Source organism: Hemitrygon akajei, chromosome 23, assembly GCF_048418815.1.
Source record: "Hemitrygon akajei chromosome 23, sHemAka1.3, whole genome shotgun sequence".
Taxonomy (NCBI): Eukaryota; Metazoa; Chordata; class Chondrichthyes; order Myliobatiformes; family Dasyatidae; genus Hemitrygon; species Hemitrygon akajei.
In genome coordinates this window covers 13,983,203-14,005,627 of record NC_133146.1, presented here as the reverse complement: position 1 = coordinate 14,005,627, position 22,425 = coordinate 13,983,203, and the positions used below count along the sequence as shown (strand labels likewise).

Here is a 22,425-nt window from a genome sequence, read left to right as displayed (position 1 = left end):
TAAGTACATAATTTGATAGTTAAGCCATAGTGTGTCTTTTTAAAACTATTTCTATGAAACTTCAGCTAATTGGGATAGCTGATTAATTGGATCAAAATGTACTTGTCATGAAGAGTCCCAATTAACTGGAATCCACTAATTTTAAATAAGTAGTGCAAAAGTGATCAAAAATAGTGAGTTAGTGTTCATTCATAGGTCATTCAGTGGCAGCTCAGAAAAAGCATGGCGGAGGGGAAGAAGCTGTTCCTAACGTATTGAGTGTGGGTCTTCAGGCTCCTGTACCTCCTCCCTAATGGTAGCAATAAAAAGAGAGCATTGCCTTTGAAGATGCTCTCAACGATGGTGAGGTTACTGCGCACGATAGAGTTGGCTGAGTCTATAAATCTTTGCAGCTTTTTCCAATCCTGTGCAGTGGTACCTCCATACTACCCGACAGTGATGCTACCAGTTAGAATGCTCTCTGTGGTACACCTGTAGAAATTTGTTGAACTGTGTTATTGAAGTTTATTGGTGAGACATTTTTAAATTGTATTTACCCTTTTCAGCTTGTTCAGAATGTCAGATACACCAGCAAAGAAACAAAAACTTTCAACTGAATGGAGAAGCAGCAGAGATTTTCAACAGTGGTGGAGTGAAAGATTTGGCATGATCAAAAAGGGTGATAAAGCATTGTGCGTCTTATGTTCCGAAACAGTGGTGTGCAGGACTTCCTCAGTAAAGCGGCATTATAAAACTGTCCATAAATGGCTTTGTGATAAAAGCGAGGAAGAACAAAAAGAACACATATCTCGGGCAATCAGCAACAAAAAAGTGCAGTCAAATACAATGCCAACATTTGTTTCTGGTAGTTCCAACCTAGTCGCTGCTAGTTTTGAGGTTTCAAAGGTTATTGCTCAACATGGAAGACCACTCAGTGATGGGGAATATGTTAAAGAATCGTGGCTAGAGTGTGCTCATTTCCTTTTTGACGGTTTTCAAGAAAAGGAAAAAATTATTCAGCGTATTAAGGATTTGCCAGTGAGCAGGAACACAGTAAAAGATAGAATATTAATGATGGGAACAAACATAACAGAACAACTAACAAAAGATCTTAGTTCATGTAAGTTTCTTTCCATTTGTCTTGACGAGAGCAGTCATGTTACCCCATCAGCTAGGCTAGTCATTATTGCTCGATTTTGTAAGGGCGACGAAATCTGTGAAGAACTGGTTAACTTTGTGACATTATCTGAACACCCCACAGGGGCTGAAATATGTAAGGCAGTAATAAAAGAATTGTCTGGTCGACAAGTTAACCTTTCGAAAATAGTTTCTGTGACAACTGATGGTGCACCCAGCATGTGTGGTAAAGAGGCAGATTTTGCCAGTCTGTTTGAAAAATATGTTGGACATCCAACAATCCTGAATGGGAAATGCAGGTCATTTGAAGAAACTGCAAACTTCGTAAAGTGTGCAGACAGTATAACATTAGACAAACTGAATTTGGAAATGTTGCAGTGGATTGATTTGGATAATTTTGAAATGCAATTGATTGATTTACAAAGCAGCTCCATTTGGAGGCAAAAATTTGTCGACTTACGAGCTGAACTAGAAAATATTGAAAGGGATCGGTTGGTGACTGGATCAAAGCATAAAAATACAGACAATGAGTTTCTGAAACTCTGGAATTCCATTCCTGAAACTTTTAACTGTCTGAAAGATCTTGCAATGGCAATATTAACTGTATTTTCATCGACATATTCGTGTGAGTCACTGTTTTCATTGATGAACTTGGTCAAGTCTAATTTGAGGAGTAGACTTACTGATGAAACTAGTGCTACGTGCATAGCTCTCAAAACAACTAGATACCAGCCAGATATAAACTATTTGTCATCATTAGTGCAGCAACAAAAGTCTCACTGAGAGTAAAGTGTGCTCATTTTCCTTTCCTTGATCTTCTTTCAATATGTACCAAAGTCTATTTGGAAATGGTGTCAATTTTCAATCATCCTTTTACAAGATGAATATTATTAATCTTTGAACAGGTTTTCTAAAATGCTTAATTTATTTCAATCTGTCTCTGTTATACTTTTATTAATAGTAAAACAATGAATACACTGAAATAAGCAACAGGGCTCATCCTTAAAAAATGTCCATAATTGTTGTTACTAATTCCCGAATCAATGATGATCCCTACTCAAAATTATCATGGCACCTGAGAGAATTTTTTTTTTTAGAAGATTATCACCAATTTGGACATGCACTCTCAAAAAGGTTTGCCACCCCGTTAGGTGTTAAGAGTGTGAAAGTGTAGGGGTGTGGAGTGTTAAGAGTGTGAAGGTGTAGGGGTTGGGGTGTTAGGGTGTAGGATTGTGGGGTGTTAGGGTGCGCAGGTGTAGTGCTGTAAGAATTGTGGGCTATTAAGATTGTGAATATGTTAAGGTGTGGGGTGCAGGGTGTTAGTGCATGAGGACATGGGGTGTGAGAGTGGGGGTCTGAAGAAGAGAGAATGAGGTGGGTGGGGTCTTTGATTATGCTATCTGCTTTACTGAGGCAGCAAGAAGTTCAGGTGGATGGGAGGCTGCTTTCTGTGATGTGCTGAGCTGTGTCCAAAACACTGCAGTTTCTTTCAGTTTCTATACCAAACTGCAATGCAGCCAGATGGCATGCTTTGTATGGTTGTGGATTAAAATTTACGGAGGGTCCGTGGGGATATGCCAAATGTAAAGGAGTGGTTTGTTAGAGTTAGTATTTATTGTCCAAGGAGATCACATGAAGGCTAATGTGTACACAACACTGTATAGAACTGATAATGTTGTGAATGGTTAGATTGAATGACACTACAATTTAAAGAGAGTTGTACATTGTTTTTATACCTATTGTATATACTTTTTGTGAATAAAGCTTAATTTTGAAATAAGCCTTTGTCTCCACAGATACTGCTTGATCCTCTGAGTATTTCCAGTAGTCTTATTGATGCTGATTTCAGCATCTACATTTTGTGTGTCTTTCCCTGCCCACTACCTCCCCTTTCCGTACAACCCCCCCATTTTTCTTTCTCCAATACATCCTCCACTCACGCTGATCTCGATGAACTCAATCACCTCTCCTCATCCATCCCCAAACTACCCTGCACTAAAGAGAGTGTTACAGAGTTGAGTGGGGTGGGGGGGGGGGTAGATGAAGGAACACAGCCCTGTGGGAGGGGCCATGCTGAAAGTGGGTGTAATATTGAGGGAGCACCATACCTTTGGGGGGGGGGGGGTTTACTGTATAGAGGGATTTACTGTATACACCATTGGGATGGGGGGGGGGGGGTACTGTATTGAGAGAGCCCTACACTGGAGAGACAGTATTGAGGGAGCACCACACTATCAGGGACAATACAGATGGAACCCTACACCATTGAAGGGGCAGTATTGAGAAAGCGCAGGACTGTACGAGGGTCAGTTTTGAGATCGCATCACACCATCGGAGGCACAGTATTGAGGAGCCCTACATCATCAGAGGTACGGTATTGAGGGAGCAGCGCACTATTTATTAGAGGCAGTGCTGAGAGAGCGGCGGACTATAGGAGGAACACTATTAGTCTGTCGAGTGCCAGCATCATCTTATTGGGTGGACAGGATTGCGAAAACGCCAGACTATATAGGAGGAACAATATTAAGGGAGCCTCACACTATCCATTTATTATTCAGAGTCTGTTTATTTATTGAGGAACTCCGCTCTATCTGAAGGGCAATACAGTTGGACAATATTTAAGGAGCGCCACACTAAAGGAGGGACAGTGCTGTCGGAGAGAGTGGCACAGTATCAGAAAGAAATTGGTAACGCCCACAATAGGTCAGTATTGAATCGCACCTCACCGACACCGAGGATGTACTTTGTTGGAGCGTCGCTGTGGGTGCAGTCGGGCGGGAGGCTGTTCCTTCGTCACATGCTCGGCATGGCCGCACGCACAGAGACTTCATCCCCGCCCCTCCTCCATGTCCCTGCCCCACGCCTCTCAGTGAAACTATTATCACTGGAGCCGCAGTCGATTATCCAGCGGGACTCTCAGACCGACAGGTAACTCGCCCAGGAGTCCTGGCTGTGCTTTTAAAAACTAATTTATCCCACCCAAATCTAAAACACATGAGATGGAGCACCTCTCCAGCATACACCAAAGTTCCCGTGCAGCAACTATTTCAAGCTGCAGGGAAAGGCTAGTTTACGTGCGAGAAATTCCCACAAACGATGCTTTCTTCACGACATCGCGAAGAGGCAGTTTACGCGGAGTAACCGTGACTGATGCCCTGGTGCTATTTAAACAGGATTCTCTGAAGGTTAACTTGCAGTTTGGGGTTAAGGCACTGGGCAAACCGCATTTGGAGCATTGTGAGCAGTTTTGTATTCCTGGCTTTGGAGAGGAATCTCGGGAATTAGTAGGTTAATGTGATGAGGATCGTTTGTTAGTTCCGGACCTGTACTCGCTGGATCTTTGACGAATGGAGAGATCTTTCTGAAACCAACTGAAAATTGAAATGCCTTGTTAGAGTGGGCGTGGTAAGAATGTTTCCTATAATGGGAGAGTCTTGGAGCAGAAGGTACATTGTGTATATTTAAAGCGGAGTTCAGTAGGTGTTCATTAGTAAGGGCATCAAAGGTTAGGGAGAAGGCAGGAGAATGGGGCTGAGAAGGAAATTAAATGGGTCGTGACCGTGTAGGGGAGCAGATGTGATGGGCCGAATTACCTAATTCTGCTCCTATTTCTTATGGTCAAGGCTAACTTGCTTTTTTATTGAATGAATAATTGTGAAAAGCAGTAAAGAATTCCAATTCTAGAACTCTAGTTGGCCCATCCAACATCTGAACTGGGAGTCATACAGCGTAGAAACAGGCCTATCTGACCAAATCATCCATGGCGACAATGTAAGATAGACATGATTTCCTCTGCTTGGCCTGTAAACCTTTCCTATGCAACAGTCTTTTAAATGTTAATTTCTGTGCTTCAACTACTTCCTCTGGCAGATGGTTTCATATTCTTTTCTTCATTCTTGTACCCCTAGTTCCCTCTGCTCTACAACACTCCCCAGAGCCCATCCGTTCCCTGTGAAAGTTAATGACGAGCATTTGATAGCTCTGGCCTGTACTCACTGTAGTTTAGAAGAATAGGGAAGGGATAATTTCACTGAGACCTATCAAGGTAGTGGGTACAGCCCAGACTATCACAGGTAAAGCCCTCCCCACTACTGAGCACATCTATTCAGAGTTTTGTCACAGGAAAGCAACATCCGTCATTAGGGACCCCTACCACCCATGTCATATTCTCTTCTCACTGCTGCCATCAGGAATAAGGTATGGGGACCTCAGGACTCACACCACTAGGTTTAGGAACATTTACTTCAACTTCACTTGCCCCATCACTGAGCTGGTTCCACAACTTATGGAACACACACAAAATGCTGGTGGAACGCAGCAGTCCAGGCGGCATCTATAGGGAGAAGCGCTGTCAAAGTTTCGGGCCGAGACCCTTCGTTGTGTTTGCCCACAACTTATGGGCTCACTTTCAACACCTCTTCATCTTATTTATTTTGTATTTGCACAGTTTGTTGACTTTTGCACATTGGTTGTTCACCCCAGTTGGATGCTTTATTTCGTTGATTCTATTCTGGTTATTGGATTTATTGAGTATGCCTGCAAGCAAACGAATCTCAGGGTTGTATATGGTGACATATACAATATGTACTTTGATAATAAATTTACTTTGAACTTTGAATATTGAAAGATCTAGATTGATTGGTCGTTGAGAGGATGTTTCCTGTAGTGGGGGATTCTGAGACCTGAGAGCATCAGTGTGATTGGGCCAGGACAGGCGATGATGTTCATCCTAGAAACCTGATGCGCTCTACCTCAATGGCTTGTCTTTATGAATGGCTAGTGGTATGGCTTTGGGAGGTACTGTGGAGCTGCTTGGATGAGCAGCAATGCACTGATGGTGTGGGCAGTGAGAGTTCACTGTGATAGGTGCCATCCATCACCAAGTAGAGATGTTGGTGAGCTTTCTTGGCTGTGACATTGGTGGTTGGACCAGGAACCACGGTTGGGCCGGATGGAACCAGGAAGGTGAAATGGATGGATAGAGGTGTGGGAAATGGAATAAATATAACAGAAAGGTGAAGAAACTTTCAAGGAACTCAGATGGAAAGGCAGAGCACATTCAATAGGCTGAATGGCCTAATTCTACCCCTGTATCTTATTGAACTGAAACTTACAGGAGGTGAAAACGCTTCTCAGGGAAGTTCTACCAGGCATGAACCCACTTAATTCTAAAAAGGTCTTTCTTAGTTGCCCAATAGCCAGTCTCTTGCATTTCATACTGCCGTTTTCATGGTGTTTCTGCCTCTCACTTGTTTGTTTCCCTTTTAATGACACAGTCATGGTCATTAATTGTGCCTCCATTTCCTACCATGGTTCACCATCATTGATCAGCAATCTTATCTCCGATAGATTCCCCTTCCTTCCAATAGTCAGCTCTACCTCTTCTAAGTGTGATGAAAAAAAAGTAATGGATACTGCCCACTCCATTAAAGGAAAAGCCCTTCTCACAATTGACCGCATTTAGCAGGAGCGCATCATAGGAAAGCAGCATCCATTATCAGGGACCCCCACCATCCAGAACATGCTCTCTTGTTGCGGCAATTGGGAAGGAGATACAGGAACATTGGGTCCCACATCACTAGATTCAGGAGTAGTTATTATCCTACAACCATCAGGCTCCTGAACCAGTGTGAATAACTTCACTCACCTCAGCACTGAACCGATTCTATGGACTCACTTTCAAGGGCTCTACAACTTGCATTTTAAGTATTTATTTATTTTTGTGTTTGCACAGTTTGTCTTTTTTTGTAGTAAATTTATTTGTTAACTGAGGTACAGTGCAGAATAGACTCTTCTGGCCCTTTGAGCTACACCACTTAGTAATCCCCTGATTTAATGCTAGCCCAATCATGGGACAATTTACAATGACCGATTAATAATGCCTTTGGACTGTGGGAAGAAACTGGAACACCCGGAGGAAACCCAAACGGTCACGGGGAGAACATACAAATTCCATATTGGCAGTAGTGGGAATTGAACCCCAGTCTCTGGTACTGTAAAGCGTTGTGTTAACCATTACGCTATGCTGTTTGTCAGTCTTTGTGTATAGCTTTTCATTGATTCTCTTCTATTTCTATGTTCTACTGTGAGTGCCTGTAAGAAAATAAATCTTAGAGTAGTAAATGGTGATAAGTATGTACTTTGATTTAAAAAAACACTTACTTTTAACTTTGAACTACTGTTAGTTGACTTGCCTTCTCATCCACTTGTTGAATTGCTGGGTACAACAGGCCCTAGGAGAAGGCTGACGAACCTTGCACTGATGTCATTACATTGATTTTGCTGGGTTTTCTTGCAATTATATAGTTTATCTTAATTTAAGCTAATGTTAACCTATGGTTGTCCTCATCTATACTCTACTGCAAGAAAGCAAATTTTTATTGCCTATGATGCCCCTTATCTAAGAAAGGATGTTGTGGCATTGGAGAGGGTCAGAAGGAGGTGCACAAGAATGATTCTGGAAAGGGTTAATGTATGAGGAGAGCCTCAGAATAGGACATCCCTTTGGGTTTCCCACCCTGGGATCCATGGATCCCTTGGTTAATGGTAGGGGTCTAGGGCATAAAAGAAGTTGGGAACCCCTGTCTTAGAACAAAGATGAGGGCAAATTTCTTTAGGCAGAGAGTTGTGAATCTGTGGAATTCATTGCCACAGACGGTTATGGAGGCCATGTCATTGGGTATGTTTAAAGCGGAGGCTGATAAGTTCATGATCAGTAAGAGCATCGAAGGTTATGGGGAGAAGGTAAGAGAATTGGGTTGAGAGGGATAATAAATCAGCCGTAATCGAATGGTGGAGCAGACTCAATGGGTGGAGTTGTCTAATTCTGCTCCTTTGTCTTATGGTCTTTAGTCTAAGTGCCCTTTGAGATGGTTCTACTGAACAAGCAGTTGAGAATTAATGGAATTGCTAACAGAGCTATCAATTTGACCCACAGGTTAAATGGCGCCAGGCATCCTGATGGAGGTGTGTGTGGATTCTGTGGAATCAGCCATTAGTGCTGAAAGGGGAGGTATGTACTCTGAGATTAGAGTTGCTCATTTAATTTATGTTGAATTCATTAAAATGCCAATTTTTTAAAATTCTTGGTCCAATACACTTCTTAAGTCAACATATCCCAGGGCGAAGGTTGGCAACTACAAGTCAAGTTCATAGGTGCTCAAAGTATTTTAAGTGTGAATGTCAGCAGTCTGTCCTGGTTCAAACACCTGGTTCAAACACATTGATGTCACAGCTAAGAAAACTCACCAGTACCTCTGCTTCCTTGGAGGCTAAAGAAATTCAGCATATCCCCTTCAACTCTTATCAATTTTTATTGATGTATCATTAAAAGCATTCCATCTTGGATGCACAACTGCTTGGTTTGGCAACTGCAGAGAGTTGTGGACACAGCTCAGCACATCACAGAAACCAACCTCCCCTCCATGGACTCTGTCTATATTTCAGTCTGCCTCAGTACTTACCACGGACTTTTTCTCTCTTCTCCAGCCACTCTCCCGTCAGTCAGAAGCTACAAAAGCCTGAACGCACATATCACAGGCTTCTACCCCGCTTTTATCAGATTCTTGAACGCACCTCTTGTACGACAAGATGGATTCTTGACCCTACAATCTCGTGATGATCTTTCACTGTATTGTTTACCTCCATGGCACTTTTTTGATATTGTTTACATTTTATTTGTCATTGTTATTGTTATTCTAGCTCAAAGCCCTGTGGAATGATTTCATCTGTATAAACAGTCTGCCGGCCGAGATTTTCACTGTAGCTTGGTACATGTGACAATAACAAGCCAGTATCAAGCATCAGTTCCTCTAAAGCTCAAAGTAAATTTTGTTATCAGAGTGCATGTATGTCACCACATACAACCCTGAGGTTCTTTTTTTCTCAGACACATTCAGCAAATCTGTAGAGTCGTAACTATAACAGGATCAATGAAAGATCAGGTAAAGCATAGAAGACAACAGACTGCAAATGCAAATATAAATAAATGGTAATAAATAATGAGAGCGTAAAGTAACAAGCTAAAGAGTCCTTAAAGTGAGATAATTGGTTGTGGGAACATCTCAGTAGATGAGTGTAGTTATCCCCTTTTGTTCAATTGCCTGATGGTTGAGGGGTAGTAACTGTTCTTCAGCCTGGTGATGCGAGTCCTGAAGCTCTTGTACCTTCTACCTGATGGCATCAGTGAGAAAAGAGCATGATGAATGCTGCTTTCCTACAACAGCGTTTCATGTCGATGTGCTCAATGGTTGGGAGGATTTTACCCGTGATGTAGTGGTCCAAATCCACTATCTTTTGGAGGATTTTAAGATAAATGCTCAAAGTAAATGTTATTATCAAAGTACATGCATGTCACCATATGCAACACTGTGATTGGAAATAATTTAAAAGATATGCAGCTCAGGTGATCGATGTTGTTCTCCAGTCTTGATAATTTACATGCAAACATTTCATCACCATATGAGGAGACTTCGTCACTGTGCTGTTGATTGTGGTGTGTCCTCCGAATGCTTGGCCTTTCAGTCAGCGATGTGGAGAGGAAATCTCATCGCTGGTTGGCCACACAACCAGTTTCTTCCCTACATCACAAATGAGTTTCCGAAATGATGTCCAATCAGCTGATCGAAAAATATATAAAGGCCAAAAATTTGGAGGACACGGTACAATCAACAGCGCACTGATGCTGTCTCCTTGCATGGTGACAAAACGTTTGCAAGTAAATTGGCAAGATTGAAGAACAACTCAACCCAATACTGAGATTCATTTTCTTGCAGGCATACTCAACAAATCTATAGAATAATAACTAACAGGATCAATGAAAGACCACCCAAATGGGGCATTCAACCAGAGTGCAGAAGACAACAAACTGCAAATGCAAAAAAAAGGATAATATAAATAAATAAGCAATAAATATAGAGAACATGATTAATTATAATTAGTTTTATTTTTCACATGTACATCAAATCATACAGTGCAAGTCATTATTTCTGTCCAATCAAATCATTAAAGATTGTGCTAGGATAGCCCAGAAATATCACCAACATAGCATGCCCTAATTCATTAACCCTAATCAGACATCTTTGAAATGTGGGATGAAACTGGGGCACCCTACGGACCCGGGATGAATGTACAAACTTCTTGCATTGAGTGGCGAGAATTGAGCCTGCGTTACTGGTGCCGCAGTAATGTTATGCTAACTTAAGCTATTGTGCCACCCTTTGTTCCCTGTATTGTGATACAAAGGGTGAGCTTCTGTCCTTATAAAGCTGACTGACAACCGTTCAGAAGAATAAACACTGTCATCTTGCCTTGCCTAGTTAATGTTTGTGGTTGTTTCCAGGGGCAAGTCGGATTGAACTGTGTTCCAGTTTGGTGGAAGGCGGCGTCACCCCTAGTATTGGTGAGAATCAGCACTTCATAGGGGGTTTTGGATCTCTGGCTTGGATTGGAGGCTTTTTGGGTCTGTTATTTCAAATCAATGATGCAGGGTAAATTAAAGACACTGAGAAATTATGCAGGTATTAGTCAAACCCTAAGGTGTATGATTTTTCAAGGCTGCACACCAGTTCTGAGCCATGAATGTAATTTTTTTATTCTGTATTTCCTTTCTATAATATGAGAGCGTCAGTGTTAGCAAAGATCATTAGGACTGAGTCACTTGCTTCTATGCTGCAAGCACAATGTAGTTCCCTTTTCTCTCGTGTTTAGTGCTAAAGTGCACCTCCATAGTTGCGACTCTTTCTCCGATACCTTGTACACACATTATTGCATGTGAGATGGTGTAGAGGGAACTTTTCTCTCCTTCTAACCCCATTGTCTCTGTCCTGGGAGTGTGTGATGGGACAGTGTAGAGGGAGCTTCACTCTGTATCTAACCCGTGCTGTCCCTGTCCTGGGAGTGTGTGATGGGACGGTGTAGTGGGAGATTCACTCTGTATCTAACCCGTGTTGTCCCTGTCCTGGGAGTGTGTGATGGGACAGTGTAGAGGGAGCTTCACTCTGTATCTAACCCGTGTTGTCCCTGTCCTGGGAGTGTGTGATGGGACAGTGTAGAGGGAGCTTCACTCTGTATTTAACCTGTGTTGTCCCTGTCCTGGGAGTGTGTGATGGGACAGTGTAGAGGGAGCTTCACTCTGTATCTAACCCCGTGCTGTCCCTGTCCTGGGAGTGCGTGATGGGACAGAGTAGAGAGAGCTTCACTCTGTATCTATCTGTGATGGGCAAGATGAAGAGAGCTTTACACTGTATATAAGCTCTAACCTACACTGTTTGTCAGGAGAATGTTGAGGGATCTTTACTGTAAATAAATTACAGAGATCTTACAGAAGTATTAAAATGCATGTAGAGTATAGATAAGGGTGAATGAACACAGACTTTCTCCAAGCGCCAAGAAATCAGGAACTGAAGTGTACAGGTTTTGGCTGAGAGGGGAAAGATTCAATAGTGACCTGAGAGACAACTTTCTCCCCCAGAGGGTGGCCTGTATATGGAATGTGTTGCCAGAGGAAGTAGAGTCAGGTGGAATCATGCATTCATAGATACTTGGGTACATGGATAGGAAACATTTAGTGGGATAGGGGACAAATGTTGGAAAATAGGATGAGCTTAGCAGGAAATAGAACACAGAACAGTAAAGCACACTACAAGCCATTTGGCTCATGATATTGCTGATATTTTAACCTACTCTAAGATCATCTCTTGCACATAGCTTTTCATTTTTCTTTCATCCACATGCCTGTCTAAGAGTCTCTTAAATATCCCTAATGTATCTGCCTTTACCACTGTCCTTGGCAGTATGTACCACACACCCACCACTCTGTGTAGAACATCTACCTCTGACTCTCCCCTATACTCTCCTCCAAACACAGTAAAGTAAAAATAGAAGTGTTAAGGGGCATAAACAGAGTTAGCCATCCTGGGAAAAAGGTACTGGCTCTCAACTCTATCTATACCACTTATCATCTTACAGACCTCTATCAAGTCGCCTCTCATCTTCCTTCATTGCAAAGGGAAAAGCCCTGGCCCTTTCAACCTATCCTCAGTATGGAATCTGGGTCAGTATGGACCAGTTGGGCTGAAGGGCCTGTTTTCATGCTGTGTGACTGTGACAGGGTTTGGGAGTGGGAAGGGGAGAGAACTTCGCTGTTCTGAATCTCCTCATTTGTTTGCCGGCACTGATGGCTTGAGCAGGGTTGCTGCAGGTGGTTAAACAGTACGTGAAGATCCCAGTGTTCGCTATAGTCCGCCCGCGAGGAGGGGACTTCCTCTACACCGACAGCGAGATCGAAGTCATGAAGGCCGACATCAAGATGGCCAAAGCCAGTGGTGCAAATGGCATTGTGTTTGGGGTATTGACGGAAGATGGAAGGGTTAACTGTGAAGTCTGCTTGGATTTAATTGGTAAGAAACTTTAACTTATCTTGGGTAACCTCATTCTGACCTTTGGAATCAGAATCAGGTTTTTTAATCATTGTTGTGAAATCTGTTGTTTTGCAGCAGCAGTACAGTTTATTACATTAAATATGTTATAAATCATAATAAAAATATATAAATAGTGCAAAAAGAGAGCAAAAGTAGTCAGGTAGTGTTCATGGGTTCATTGTCTGTTTAGGAATCTGGTGGCGATGGGAAAGAAGCTTTTACTACGAGTGTGTATCTTAATCAGCTAGGCAACAGAATGATTGATTGATTGTTGTATCCAATGATGACAGAGTTGTGCATAAGACCTTAAGACATATGAGCTGAATTAGACAATTCAGCTTATCGAGCCTACTCTGCCATTTGATCATGGCTGATCCATTACCCTCTCAACCTGATTCCCCTCCCTTCTCCATGTATTCTTTCACACTCTGACCAATCAAGGACTTTAAATACACCCAGTGACTTGGCCTTAACATAGCTGTCTGTGCCAATATATTCCACTGCTTCACCACCCTCTGGCTAAAGAAATTCCTCTCATCTCTGATCTAAATGGACATCCTTCTATTCTTTGTCTTTGCATTCTGGGTCTAGACTCCCCCACCGTAGGAAACATCTTCTACTCATCCACCCTTTCTAGGCTGTTCAGCATTCACCTGGATTCAATGAAATCCCACCTCATTCTTCTAAATTCCAGCGAGTATAGGCACAGAGCAATCAAATGCTCCTCATATCATAAGCCTTTTATTCCCAGAATCATTGTCATGAACCTCATTTGAACTTTTTCCAATGTCAGCACATCCTTTCTTAAATAAGGCACCCCCAAAATTGCTCAGAATACTCCCAAGTGAAGCCTCATGGTACCTTATAAAGCCTTAGCATTACATTGTTGCTTTTAAATTCTAGTCCTCTTAAAATGAATGCTAACATTGCATTTGCCTTCCAAACCACTGACTCAACCTGCAAATTCACCTTTAGGACTCCCAAGTCCACTTGCACCTTGGATTTTTGAAGTTTCTCCCCACTTAGAAAATAGTCTATACACTTATTCTTTCTACCAAAGTGCATCACCATACGCTTCCTGACACTATATTCTATCTGCCACTTCTTTACCAATCCTCCTAATCTGTCAACGTCCTTCTGCAGACACCCTGCATCCTCAACGGTACCTGCCCCTCCACTTATCTTTGTTTCATCCACAAACTTGACCCCAAGGCCAGCAATTCCAAATCATTGGCATACAACATAAAAAGAAGTGGTCCCAACACTAACCCCTGCAGAACACAACTAGTCACTGGCAGCCAATCAGAAAAGGATCACTGTATTCTCACTCTTTGCCTCTTGACAATCAGGGTATGCTGTTTCCATGGTAGTATCTTACCTTGGGCTCTTATCCTGTCAAGCAGCCTCATATGCGGTACCTTGTCAAAGGCCTTGTGCAAGTCCAAGTAAACATCACTGACTCTCCTTTGTGTATCCTGCTTGTTATTTCAAAGACTTCCTACAGATGTCAAGCTAGATTTTTCCATATGGAATCCATGCTGACTTTGGCCTATTTTATCATGTGCCTCCAAGTACCTCAAAGCTACATCCTTAATAATGTAGCTTAATAAAAGCTACATCCAATATCTTCTAACCACTGGAGTCAGGCTAACTGGCCTATAATTTCCTTTTTTCTGCCTCACTCCCTTCTTCAAGAGTACAGATTTGCAATTTTCTAGTCCTCTGGAACCATGCCAGAATCTATTTATTCTTGAAAGATCATTACTAATGCCTCCACAATCTCTTCATCTACCTCTTTCAGAACCCTGAGTTGTACTCCATCTTGTCCAGATGACTTATCTACCTTCAGACTTGTCAGTTTCCCAAGCACCTCTCCCTGAAATGGCAACTTCATACACTTCTGCCGCCTGACATTCTTGAACTTCCAGCATACTACTAGTGTCTTCCTTGGTGAAAACTGACACAAAATACTTACTCAGTTCATCTGCCATTTCCTTGCCCTCCTCTCCATTACTAGATAGATACTTTATTGATCCCAAAGAAAATTACAGTATTACAGTAGCATTACAAGTGCGTAGATATATAGATATTAGAAGAGAAGAAGAAATAATCAAAAATAAGTTACGACAAGCATTCTAACAGGAGGGGGTTAAATGGCCGAGGGTAAAAACGACCTCATATAGTGCTCTTTGGAGCAGTGCAGTTGTCCTAGTCTGTTAATGAAAGTGCAGAGGGTGAGAAACATTGTCCAGAATTGCTAGGATTTTCTGTAGGGTCCACCACAGCCTCCACCGTGTCCAATTTGACTCCTATAACAGGGCCAGCCTTTCTAATCAGGTTATTGAGTCTGTTGGCATCACCTGTTTTGATGCCATTGCCCCAGCACACCACCACATAGAAGATTGTACTGACGTCAACAGACTGGTAAAACATGTGAAGGAGAGGCCTGCATAGACTAAAGGACCTCAGTCTCCTCAGGAAGTAGAGGCAACTCTGGCCCTTCTTGTACACAGTCTCTGTGTTTGTGCTCCACTCAAGTCTGTCATCCAGGTGCATCCCCAGGTACTTGTAGGTCCTCACCACATCTTCGTCCTCACCATCAATAGTAACAGACCAGTGCAGGCTTATTCTTCCTAAAGTCCATCACATCTCCTTTGTCTTACTGATGTTGAACTGCAGCTGATTCAGCTTGCATCATTTGACAAAGTCCTCCACCGTGGCTCTGTATTCATCCTCCCATCCTTCCTTTATACACCCAACTATTGCTGAGTTATCAGAGAATTTATGCAGATGACATGACTTAGTGTTGTATCTGAAGTCCAAAGTACACAGGGTAAACAGGAAGGGAGCCGATACAGTCCCCTGTGGGACCCCCGTGCTGCTTATAGCCATGCCTGACACACAGCTCTGAAGCTGCACAAACTGTGGTCTGCCAGTCAGGTAGTCCATTATCCAGAATACAATGCAAGTGCCAACCTGTATTGAACAGAGCTTTTCTCCCAGCAACGAGGTATTGAAGTCACTTGAGAAATCAAAAAACATGATCCCCAGAGCTACCCTGCTTATCCAGATGGGAGTGGGCTCTGTTCAGCAGGTAGATGACAGGATCGTCAACTCCAATGTGCTCCTGGTAGGCAAATGGCAGGGGATTGAGGGCTGATCTGACCAGGTGTCAGAGGTGAGCCAAGATCAGCTTCTTTAGGGTCTTCATGATGTGTGAAGACCTTTCCAGCTTTATTTTCCAGTGGTCCAATATTTATTCTTGCCTCTCTTTCACTTTAAATATCTGAAAAAATACTTTGTATTATTGATTAGCTTATTTCATATTTCTTTCCCCCATGGCTTATTTAGTTTCCTCTGAAAGTTTCCCAATCCTCTAACTTCTCATTAATTTTTGCTCTATTATATGCCCTCTGTTTTACTTTTACGTTGGATTTGACTTCCTGCTCCGTGAGGCTTACTCGCCTCCGCGCTGAATTTCAAGTTGTTACTCCACAAGGCTCTGTATCAAGCTGTGGCCTGTAACTATCACAGTGTGAACTCACTTTTGTGATCTTCAGTTCTGAATGCTATTTGCTTAACTTTAATGTTTGGATATCTGTTTTTCTTTTTTCTCTCTCTGCACATTGGGTGTTTGACAGTCTTTTGTTTTAATGGGTTCTATTGGGTTTCTTTGTTTTGTAGCTGCCTGTAAGAAGGCAAATCTCAGGATTGTATTAAGTATACTTACTTGGGTAATAAATGTACTTTGACTTCCCTTGTCAGCCACAGTTGTGTCATCTTGCCTGTAGAATACTTCCTCTTTGGGATGTTCTTTCTGAATTGCTCCCAGAAACTCCAGCCAATGCAGACCTGCCATTAATCCTGCCAATGTCCCCTTCCAGTCAACTTTGTCCAGCTCCATCTGTACTACTGATACATCTGATTTCAGTTTCACCCTCTCAAATTGCAGTGTGAATTCTATCATATTATGATCACTGACCCCAAGGGTTCCTTTAACTTAAGCTCCATAGTCAATTCCAGTTCATTACAAAACACCATTCTGGAATAGCAGATCTCCTTGTGGGCTCAACCACAAGTTGCTCTAAAAAGCCATCTCATTGGCATTCTACATAGTGTGTGTCTCCCTCTCCCCTTCCCTCTCTTCCCCCTCCCCCCTCCCCTTCTCCCCCCCCCCCCCCCCCCCCCACCGATTTTCCGGATCTACCTGCATATTGAAATCACCATGACTATCGTAACATTGCCCTTTGATCATGACTTTTCTATTTCTCATTGTAATTTGTATCTTATATCCTGGTTACTGTTCGGAGGCATGCGTATAACTCCCATAAGGGTCTTTTTACCCTTTGCATTTTCTCAACTCTATCTACAAGGATTCTACATCTTCTGATCCTATATCACCTCTTTCAAAGGAATTGATTTAATTTTTTATCAGTGGAGCCATGCCATTCTTCTGCCTACCTGCCTGCCCTTTTGATACAATACGTATCCTTGAATGTTAAGCTCCCACGTTTTAGTGATGCCCACAATGTCATTCTTGCCAAACTAACTGCCCTAAAAGATCATCTACCTGATTCCATATTCTGGATTCATTCAAATATGAGACCTTCAGTCCTGTATTCATCAGAGTTTTTGATTTTGTCCTAATCTTACATTGCAACTCATCCCACTGACTGCAATTTTGTCTTATCATCTGCCTGTCCTTCTTGACAGTCTCACTACACACTGCCTCTGCTTGTATCAGTCTAGTCCTTGTTCCCCTGCCAAGTTAGTTTAAACCCTCCCGAAAACTTCTATCAAACCTGCCTGCAAGGATATTGGTCTCCCTTGGGTTCAGGTGTAACCCGTCCTTTTTGTACAGGTCGTACTTCCTCAGAAGAGATCCCACTGATCCAGAAATCTGAAGCCCTGCCTCTTGCGCCAGTTCCTCAGCCACACATTCATCTGCCAAGTCATTCTATTCTTATCCTCACTGGTGCGTGGCACAAGCAACAATCTGGAGATTACTACACTGGAGGTCCTACTTTTTAGCTTTCTACCTGGCTCCCTAAATTCTCTCTTCAGGACCTCCTTACTTTTTCTACCTATATCATTGGTACTTTGTTCTTTGCTGTGAACTGAACAACGTAACCTGTGCAGGAGAGTTTTTAAAGTGGAAAAGCTGTTGTGCTGGGGCGGTTCCACTTTCTCGACCTCAAATCTGCAGCATAGTATTAACCCTTGACTGCTCTTTCCCAGGATATTCCTGTACAAAATATCCCACTATGACAGTGTGCTGAAGAATATTTAGCACATCCATCACCAGTATTATGCACACTCAATGTTTCAGGAACAGCTTCTTCTCCTCCACCATCAGATTTTTGAGTCCGTTGCTGTCTGTGGGATATTATTGTGTGCTTTTGGCTGTATGTCCCTCATTACCATATGAAGGATATAGAAAAAAGCCCCTGAAAGGATGTACTGGCTTTGGAGAGGGTTCAGAGGAAGCCCATGAGAATAATCCTGAGAATGAAGGGGTTAATGTATGAGGAACATTTGATAGCTCTGGGCCCATACTCTCTTGAGCTTAGAATGAGGGCGATCTCAGTGAAAGTTATCGAATCTTGAAAGGCCTAGATTGAGTGGACGTGGAGGAGATGTTTCCAGTAGTAGGGGAGTCGAGGACCAGAAAGCACAGCCTCAGAACAGAAGGCTGTTCGTTTAGAATAGAAATGAGGAGAAATTTCTTTAGTAAGAGGAGTTGGGGATTTTGATGCTGTTGTCGCTGTTCTTTTCTGCAAGGAATGGGCTGGGGATTTGATGTTATCGTCGCTTTTTTTGTGAGGGAGGGGGCTGGGAGTTGTAGTTCTTGGGGGTGTGGATGACCTGTTAGTTGTTTTTTGTGTAGGGTGGTGGGGTGTTTTGGAGTTTGAGTTTTATTTCTTTTTTTCCTGTTGGGGGGAGTGATGGATTTTCTTTTAGAAAACTCCCATGGTTTTTTCTGTATTTCATGGCTATCTGGAGAAGACGAATATCAGAGTTGAATTATACATGTATACTTTGACAATAAAATGAACCTTTGAACCTATGGAATTCATTGTCACAGAAGCTGTGGAGGTAAAGTCATTAGGTATATTTAAAGTAGAGATGGATAGGGTCTTGGTTAGTAAAGGCATCAGTGATTACAGGGAGAGGGCAGGAGGGATAATAAGTCGGCCATAATCGAAAGGTGGTACTGACTCGAAGGGCTGAATGGCCTAATTTCTGCTCCTGCATATTATGGTCTATGGTCACTACTGTCCAATAGTAATTCAGTGGGATATGCAGAGGATGTGAAAGGTGCTATAATATAGCAATTATTACATTTGCAAAATATAGGAAATAAAACGATGATGGGTGAATGTGTTGCTTTCAACTCAGTTTTGATGAGGGGAATGATACCACTAGTACTTTTCGTGTGACAAGCATTTATTTTCTCTCTAAGTGGGGAGTTGAGCACAGAATGTTTAATTCTTTCTTCGTCTGTTGCAGCTGAATCACGACCCTTGCCTGTGACTTTTCATAGAGGTGAGTATGTCTGAAAAAAAAGGAGGAATACCTGTAACATTACCCAGTCCCAAGTTAAATCATTTGCCACTGGTACCTTATTGTTATCTTCCTTGCCTTTGGGAGTAACTACAGCAGCTGGCTAACTGAAATTCACCCTTATGGAATTCACAAACAAATCTGAGATATGGAATTCAAATCTCACCCTTAAAGATTAGCTCTTTAAAAGATTAAAGATTAGCTTTTTTGTCAGATGTACTGCATATTGAGACATCAGAACATACAGTGAAATTCATCGCTTTCATCAAATCAACCAATGAGGATGCGCTGGGGCAGCCAGCAAGTGTTGCTATACTTCAGGCATCAAAATAGCATGCCACAATTCACTAACCTTAATCTGTACATCTTTGGGATGTGGGTCAAACCCATGTGGTCATAGGGAGGATGTGTAATCTCCTTACAGGCAGCGGTGGCAATTAATCCCTGATTGGTGATCGCTGGTACTGTAATCACGTTATCCTATCTGCTACCTTGTCTGTGTGCAAAATAAATAAATGCACAAACAAACAGGAATAGACAGACAAATAATGCATGCTGGGAACTGAACTAGTTTACCAAGAACAGTATTTGCAGGCTGCTGGTTCACAGCAGGAGGGTACTTAAGGGATTTGTTTAGGAAACTGACAAAGTGATCTCTTTTGTTGCTACTTGCACAACAATACTTCATCAAACACTGTAGAATCTATTTCTAGTTAATTAAAACAACAGACTTTTCTCAACATTCCACACAAAATGATGGAGGAGCCCAAATGGTCAGAAAACACCAGTGGAGGGTGAATATACATTCAACCTTTCAGGACAAGACTCTTCACCATTTATCTTCCTAATCTCCCGTGCCGTTCAGATTCCAGTGGCTCATGGGCAAGGTTATCTTGTCATCATCAACATTTCCCATTTAGAAAATACTTTGTTTTTTTTTCTAATTTCGAGCACCAGTCAGACTTGTTTAAAGAAATCTCTGCCCAATTATCATCAACATATAATCTGCAGCACCATGGGTCCCAACACTCTAGATTACTGCTAAATTACGATAAGGAATGCCTACCATTCCAAGCCCAGGAATTCTGATTACGTGGCTGTCCTTCTCCTACCTACATACAAACAGAGGCTAAAGATCAAGGCTCCAGAGATAAGGACAATGAAAATGTGGTTGCAGGAGGTAGAGGAGCAGCTACAGGATTTCTTTGAGTCAATAGACTATCACAGGATCTGAATGGATACACCATGATTGTCACGGACTTTATAAAAACACTGGCAGATGGAAATCATTCAGAGTCTTCCCCAGCCAGGAGTTCTGGATGAACCATGAGATCTACAGTCTGCTGAGGGCCAGATCAGTCGAATTCATGTCCGGTGACCAAGTAATGTACGAGTACAGGTATGATTCTGTGGAAAGCCATCTCACAGGCAAAGTGGCAATTCCAGATCAAACTTGAATCTCTGAAGAATGCTGGACAGCTGTGACAGGGCTTGAATGCTATCGCCTCTTACAAAGTGAAACCAAGTGACATAGGTGACAGTAAGGCTTCACTCCCAGATGAGCTCATTGCCATCTACACACGTTTTGACTGTCAAATCATGGAGGAACCTTCACACATTCTCGCAGTCCCTGATAACCCTGTGATTTGTGACTCTGAGGCAGATATGAGAACATCCTTCAGGAGTGTGAACCTACAGAAGCATCTGGCCCAGATGTGGTACCTGGCCAAGTATTAAAGACCTGTGCTGATCAACTGGCTGGAATGTTCACTGATATCTTTAACCACTTGCTTTGGCAGTTTGAGATTCCCCCCATTTCAAACAGGCTTCAATTATATCGGTGCCTAAGGGGACTGTGGTAACCTGCCTCAACGACTGTCGTCCAGAAACACTTACATCTCCTACTTGAGAAGTGATTTGGATCTGCTTGAGTTTGCCTACTGGCACAACAGGTCCATAGGAGATGCCAAATCATTGGCTCTTCACTCAACCCTGGAACATCTAGGCAGTGAAGATGTTTACATCAGGATGCTCTTCATTGACTACATCTTGGCCATTCAATACCATCATCTCCTCAATATTAATCAATAAGCTTCAATAGCTTGGCCACAATATTTCCTTTTGTAATTGGGTCCTTGATTTTCTCACTTGCAGACCCCAGTCAGTTCCAATTGTCAACAACATCTCCTCCACAATCTCCATCAACAAAGGTGCACCACAAGGCTGTGTGCTTAGCCTCCATTCGCTTTATACTTTTGACTATGGGTCTAAGCACAGCTCCAATGCATAGCACCAATGTCATTGGCTGAATCAGAGGTGGTGTCTAATCAGTACATAGGAGAGAGATTGAAAATCTGGCTGAGTGCCACAACAAAAGCCTCTCACTGAATGTCAGCAAGACCAGAGAGCCGATTCTTGGCTTCAGGAAGATGAAACTGGAGGTCCATGAACCTGCTGTCATCGGAAGATCAGAGGTGGAGAGAGTCAGCAACTTTAGATTTCTTGGTGTTATAATTTCAGAGGATCTGTGCCCCGCACATAAGTGTAACTATGAAGAAAGCACATCAGCACCTCTACTTCCTTAGGAGTTTGTAGAGCTTCGGAATCACATCTAAAACATTGACCAACTTCTGTAGATGTGCATTGGAGAGTATATTGACTGGTTGCATCACAGCCAGGTATGGAGACACCAAAGCCATTGAACAGAATAGCCTACAAAAATAGTGGATAGGGCCCAGCCATCACAGGTAAAGTCCTCCCCACCACTGAACACATCTACGTGGAGTGCTGTCACAGGAAGCAGCATCCATCGTCAAGAACTCCCACCGCCCAGGCTATGCTCTCCTCTTGATGCTGAATAAGGAAGAAGGTACTGGAGCCACAGGACCCACACCACCAGGCTCAGGAACAACTATTACCCTTCATCCGTCAGGATTTTTGCCTCATCACTGGACTGTTCCCACACCTATGATCTCACGTTCATGTTCTCGATACTTATTGCTTATTTATTTATTGTTTTTTTTCTTTTGTATTTTCACAGCTTTTGCTTATTGGTTGTTTGTCCTGTTGGGTGTGGTTTTTCATTGATTCTTTTATGTTTCTTGGATTTACTGAGTATGCCAGCATAAAAATGAATCTTAGGGTAGTGTCTGATGATGTATATGTACTTGGATAATAAATTCACTTTGAACAAAATTGATGACCCAACATTTTCCCATGTTGTACTTCATTATCAATGTTCACACCCACTTCCTCGGCGTGTCCACATCTTCATCACCACTCACAAACCCATCTAGATCTATGCCATTAGCAGTCTTGTAAGAAT

General features: G+C 42.4%; 1 protein-coding gene across 4 annotated transcripts in view; it reads left to right on the top strand.

Moving 5' to 3' along the window:
- Positions 1-22,425, top strand: part of cutc (cutC copper transporter homolog (E. coli)) — a 49,422-nt gene that overhangs the window by 1,956 nt on the left and 25,041 nt on the right. For all 4 annotated transcript variants that reach the window (XM_073026966.1, XM_073026969.1, XM_073026967.1 and 1 more), the window contains 4 exons: positions 8,054-8,128; positions 10,457-10,516; positions 12,306-12,515; positions 19,047-19,082. In XM_073026966.1, the coding sequence (XP_072883067.1) occupies positions 8,059-8,128; positions 10,457-10,516; positions 12,306-12,515; positions 19,047-19,082 (376 nt within the window). In that variant the 5' untranslated portion in view covers positions 8,054-8,058. The remainder of the gene's footprint in view (positions 1-8,053; positions 8,129-10,456; positions 10,517-12,305; positions 12,516-19,046; positions 19,083-22,425) is intronic.